Raw genomic sequence first — 6,293 nt, 5'->3', positions numbered from 1 at the left:
AAGACAAAGGGGTAGAGGGAATCAGAGAGGCAGACCAGGGGACAGAACAGCTAATACCCGTTTTTCAGACCAGGGGTATTTCCTGAGAAACAGGCCAGGATCGAACAACTAGGAACAGTCGAGCCCAATCAGGTCATTAATTTATCAGGGAGAATTTTAAATAGCACAGCACTCCAAGTTTTGAATAGAGGCTTAAATTTTGTGCCCATGTCGGACTTCCAAGTATTTGAAAGTATAAAAGATCTCCACCTTTTCATAAGAAAGTTGAAGTGGAGAAAACATTTCATTAGGGAAGACAAACGTACATGCTTGGAGATGAATGTCCCTGATACACTATTACCGGATATTAGGTTACTTTTTGGCTTGTCGGACCCCATACCTGAACACACTGGTGAAGGTCCATTTACTGACTGTAAATTGAAAAGTTGTAAGATGCCCCCGAATTCAGGTGACCAGTCCACATTGGATGTATTCCTAGAACTGGTCAGTAAGGATTTGGAGAATTTGGCTACTAAAAAGTATGGGGGTACTAATTTCAATTTATCCAGACAGGAGATGGAGGCATTGTTGAGTCTCGAACAGGATCACAACATTGTGTTTAAGCCTTCTGACAAAGGTGGGAATACGGTGGTGATGGACTACACAAAGTACCAACTTATGTGTGAGGATATTTTAAACAATCGAGAATCCTATGAGCAATTACCTTCTAATCCGACTCCCACCTTTGTCAGGACTTTGAAAGAGATCCTGGATAGGGGCCTTTTCAAATCACTCATTGACAAAAACGAGTATCAGTTTTTATGCCCGAAACATCCAACCATGCCAACCTTCTATTGTCTCCCCAAGGTGCATAAGGGCCTTTCACCTTTAAAGGGGAGACCAATAGTATCTGGAATCGAAGGTATTGGCCATCATGTTGGGGTGTATTTGGATAAGGTTTTGAAACCCTTTGTTCTGGCTCTTGATTCCTATACGAGGGACTCAACGGATCTCCTACGCAAATTGGAGGATCTGACTCTTGACCCCCAGTCCATACTGTGTAGTATAGATGTGGAGGCTTTATATTCTTCCATTAATCATATGGATGGAATAAAAGCGGTGGAATACTACCTAAAAGGTAGGGGTCAACAATGCCAGGGCCATAATATGTTTGTTCTGGAACTGCTAGAGTTTTGCCTGACCAAAAACATTTTTTCGTTTAATGGCAAGATCTTCCACCAGCTCAGGGGCACTGCGATGGGCAACTCCTGTGCGCCATCGTACGCAAATTTGCTCCTGGGCTGGTGGGAGGAGACAATTGTTTTCAGTGACTTGTATAACGTTGAGTGCTCAAAAATAATGTTTTGGGCACGTTATATAGATGATGTCCTGTTAGTTTGGAATGGTGAAATTTCTGAGTTGAAAAGTTTTGTAACTAAGTTGAATATAAATCCCCTGGGCCTGAAATTCACTTTTGATTACCATAGGGAAAAACTTCCCTTTTTGGATATTTGGATCCGAAAGACCCCTGATGGTCATGTGGAGACAAAAACATATCGAAAACCCACTTCTACTAATGCCCTTCTAAGGTGGGAGAGTCACCATCCCCACCCGTTGAAAAAAGGTATCCCCAAGGGGCAGTACATGAGAATCCGTCATAATTGTTCATCAGAGGCGGATTACCAGGAACAGGCAACGGACCTGCGTCACCGCTTTCAAAACAGAGGCTATCCTGACGGTATTCTTCGGAAAGCCTATAAGGAAACGAGGGATTTGAATAGAACTGTTTTGTTAAACCCACCCCACCGAGAAGGGGAATCTACTATGAGTCGGTTCATTACCACTTTTAATTCAGGAGCAGACCAGGTGAGGTCAATCCTCAATAAGCATTGGTCAATCTTGAGGATGGATGATGACATTGGAGACCTGGTTGGACCGCATCCCCTGATCACCTTTCAAAAAGGTAGATCAATTGGAGATAGAATTGTACATAGTCACTTCTCTCCCCCAAAAAATGAAACATGGCTGACTGACAAGCCCAAAGGTTGCTACCGGTGTAGTGGTTGTGTGGGTTGTCCCGTAATGGAGACGGGCCAGTCTTTTAAAAGTAATGTCACTAAACGAGAATATAAGATCCGCCACTTCATTAACTGTCGGTCTAGAGGAATAATTTACAAGGCAACTTGTCCGTGCGGCATGGAATATGTTGGAAAGACCATAAGAGAACTCAGGAGATGAGTTGGTGAACATCTGAGAGACATTGCTTTGAAGAGAGATACACCACTGGCTAGACACATCACTACTGTACATAATGGGGATGCATCGGGCCTGAGGTTCATGGGGATTGATAGGATAGCGGCACCAGTAAGGGGTGGAAATTGGGACAGAAGGATACTGCAATGCGAGACGAAGTGGATATTTCGTCTCAAAACACAACAACCATTGGGCCTCAATGAGACCCTGACCTTTGCGTGTTTCCTATAAACCCCCTTTAAAAGCATTGACAGTAGTCCATCTGTATCTTTCCCAATTTCCTCCCCCTTTTGTACTTTTCTTTTTTCCATGTAGTTCCTCTTCGGGCACTTAGTTAGTGCATTTTTAAGTTAGGGACTACGAGGGCTTTATAGGGACAGCCATCATTCGAGTGGGGGCGCCTTTTCTCGTTTTTAGGGTGCCAACCTCCACAGGTTAAGTAGGGATGAGTTATAGGGCCCTGTTAGGGAATAATAGACCGCCCGGATTCCACTGGGTCTCCAATGATCATTAGACAACCAGGTATGATCAATATGTTCCCTGCTCTTGTTAGATACAATAATAATAAACAATAGGGTGTTTTTAGTGTTTGGGGGTTTTTCATATAGGTGTCTATGGCACCGGGTATCCGCAACACAAAATATATGGTAATGGTTCTGCCATTATCTCCTCTTTTTTCTCTTTCATCGTTCCTCTCATATATATGCTCTTAGGTTGTTTTGCTTGGTATCCTAGCTCTAGTTACCACCAATGCCCGCTGTAATGTTCTCCCTCCGTGATATGGAGGTTGTAGGACATCCTTATTTATTTATTTATTTTGCTGTAATTTTCGACCCCCACGGGAGTAAGGTCTGTAATCCTGTGAATCAGGTACCTTAGGGGTTAAAAATTTCCCCCCACCTTTTTCTTTGTGTCTCTATATGCATGACAACAACGCTACCTCTCCGGGGGGTGGAGTTTTTCTCCTCCCCGCTTTACCGGAAGTGACGCTTGCGCGTCACTGTGCGCTTCACGCAGACATGATCCCTGCTTTGGGGCGTTCCTGACCTGTGATCATGTGACCGCTATCAAACCGGAACCCGTACACAGCTCTGCATGCGTCACACGCTTAATGTAAGTGGCGCGGTGTATAAATGAATGAGATGTGTGCGGTGAAACCGACCCTCCTATGTGTGCGGGACGAATGACGCACACTTCACTATCCTTTTGAAGTGGCTTCTCCCCTGATGATACTGCCACAAGAAACGCGTTGGGAGAAATTTTGAATGAAGGAGGAATAGATATCTGGTGGGACGAAATCCGCATGAGTGAGGTTTGAAATGGGTACATAGAATGCCACCTCGTATTTACATGGGTTTCCAGACCACGATATCCTGTGAAGCTACTTCCATCTCGGGTGAGATTGTTCTTATTATCAGTAGCAATCAATGATTATTCCCCGGGATTGGATGTGTTCTGTTTATTGCATAGAGAGCATATAAGAAAAGACACCTCTTGCATTTTTTCAGGTGTTTATATTAATCACCGTGCTGTTTTGGAGCTTGTATTGAGCTCACTGATAATATCAGCCAGTATATGTACGTTGTGTCTCATGTCGTTTTATGAGTCAAATGGGCTCTTTTAGTGGTATTTATTAAAAGTTACTTTTTATTGTATCTAATTACAGTCCTACCTTGCTGACAAAACATTCATTTTTGATTGGTGGCATTTCATTTGTACTTTGGCCAAATTATCCAAAAGAAATTTATGTCTTCGTGTCAATTCATTGGGTAGTTAAAAGGGTATGGTTTAAAAGGGAGCAAGGTAGTTGGGGTTGAGGATTCATGACTGAAAGGATCCTGCATTGTTGATACGCGGTCATGATTACAAACACCTCTGCAGTTGCAGCTCTCCCCTCAATGGACTGTCAGTACAGCTGTAGTTCATTCTCCCACACTCACTGCTGAGAGTTGAAAGCTAAACATGTTTGTAATCACACTCTGCAGTAGATTTTAGGCAGAGATCAGACAGAGAGCAGGACTATCTGTCATTACATCTCACAGGAGAAAGCATGTTCTTTTGACATTCTAGAGACATGTTCCTTCTTTTCCCGCACGCTCCCAGATAATATTCTCTGGTGATGCCCATTTGTGCTCTTCATAAATTATAACCTATATTTCTAAACTCATACCTCCACAATGGAGATGAGAAATTATAGGATAAAAGCTGTGTTGTGTTCAGCTCTGCAGCCGCTATTCCATGATGAGTCCAGTTTAACACGGAGAAACTGCTAAAAGATTCTCTTTAAGGAGGAAGCAGATCATTTACCAAAACCACAGAGAAATTTCTACATTTCCCAAACTCTAATACAAATATGAGACGTCCTGATAAATACATCAATTACTGGAGATAACGGGATAATACATTTTTATATGTTTATTTCATACACAGGTTGATAGAGAATCTTACATCTTACTTTAAAATGGTTTCTATGGGTCTAATGTACAGAATTAGTCATTATTATCAGTGGTTCCTAATATTTGCTGTCATTCCTTTCTTTTTCCGAGCAGCTCCGTTTTTTTATTCATTCCAGATTTAAACAAAATAATAAAGCATTTAGGGAAAAACACACAACCTAAAAGTCCAGCACTGGAAGCCATCACTGCAAATATCTCCACAGCCACCATGTTCTTCCCTCTGGTGCTCAGATAAGCCGGGATCATGGAAATCCAGACACTGAGGAACACCAGCATGCTGAAGGTGATGTACTTAGCCTCGTTGAAACTGTCCGGTAATGTCCTCACCATGAAAGCCAGGACAAAGCTCATAGCTGCCAGAAGCCCCAGATAACCCAACATGGAGTATAACCAGATATCTGAGCCTTCATTACACTGAATGATGAGAATCCCAGGATAAGTCTCAGTGTCCAGATCTTGGAATGGGGGAGAAATAGTCAACCAGAAAACACAGATTACAACCTGAAAGGAAGAACACAACAACACTATGGTATAGGGCAGTTTCACGTTCAGCCATTTTCTCCAGGCGCTTCCAGGCTTGGTGGACTTAAAAGCAACACAAACCATGACAGTCTTGGCGAGAAGTGAAGAGACGGCTACTGAGAAGAAAAATCCAAAACTGGTTTCACGTAATCTACAAGTTACATCATTAGGGCGACCGAGGAACAAAAACACAGTGAGAAAGCTGAGAAAGATGGAGACCAGGAGGAGGTAACTCAGGTTCCGGTTATTGGCTCTAACAATAGGAGTGTCCCGGTAGGAAATAAATATCCCAAACGTGAAGCCGGTCACAAGACATCCGAAGACCGCGATACAGGAAAATACCGAAGCCATTGTGTCATTCTGGTAAGAGATGAACTCCATCACTTTAGGCAGACACTGGTCTCTCTTCTCATTTGGCCATTCGTCAATTTCGCATTTCATGCAGATCTCGCTGTCTGTAGGAAAATGTAATAACGTGTTACTTTTATTGTGGGAAGAATAACTATTATTTATCTATTATCTTTCTATCTATTTATCTATCCATAATCTATTTATTTTAGAAAAAATGGAACAGCACACTTTCCAAATAGGTGGCTGCCCAGATCTCCCGGCAAACAACCTGTATACTTGTCAAATATATAAAGACAAAAAATGGGAAGCAGCACAACAAAAATAACTTAAAGAGTAAGGTGGACTTTATTGGGTCCACATGGTGTGGTGACGTTATGGCTCCCAAGAGCCTTTATCATGCATAATAAATGATTTTGGGAACCAAAACATCGCCACGCCATGTGGGCCCTAGTCCACCTTACTCCTTAAATAATTTGTGGAGTGCTTCTTCCCATATTTTGGCTTTATCTATCTACAGTATCTATCATCTATCTATCTATTATCTATGAATTATCTATTATCTATCTAGTAACTATCTATCTGTCTATTATCCATTATGTATCTATCTATTATCTAATATCTATCATCTATTATCTATTTTCTATCTGTCTATTATATAATTATCTACTATCTATTTATTATCTATCTGTCTGTCTGTGAATCTGTCTAATATCTATCTTTCCATCAATGTTA

General features: G+C 41.8%; 1 protein-coding gene across 1 annotated transcript; it reads right to left on the bottom strand.

The window, feature by feature from the left end:
* Nucleotides 1–4,521: 4,521 nt before the first annotated feature.
* Nucleotides 4,522–5,651, bottom strand: LOC143801018 (vomeronasal type-2 receptor 26-like). Its single transcript, XM_077281224.1, has one exon. The coding sequence runs from the start codon at nt 5,649–5,651 to the stop codon at nt 4,758–4,760; it is 894 nt and encodes a 297-aa protein (XP_077137339.1). The 3' UTR covers nt 4,522–4,757.
* Nucleotides 5,652–6,293: the final 642 nt, after the last annotated feature.

The sequence above is a fragment of the Ranitomeya variabilis genome, chromosome 1 (assembly GCF_051348905.1).
Source record: "Ranitomeya variabilis isolate aRanVar5 chromosome 1, aRanVar5.hap1, whole genome shotgun sequence".
NCBI lineage: Eukaryota > Metazoa > Chordata > Amphibia > Anura > Dendrobatidae > Ranitomeya > Ranitomeya variabilis.
The sequence above is the reverse complement of the archived record's forward strand: the minus strand, read 5'-3'. Positions and strand labels throughout refer to the sequence as shown.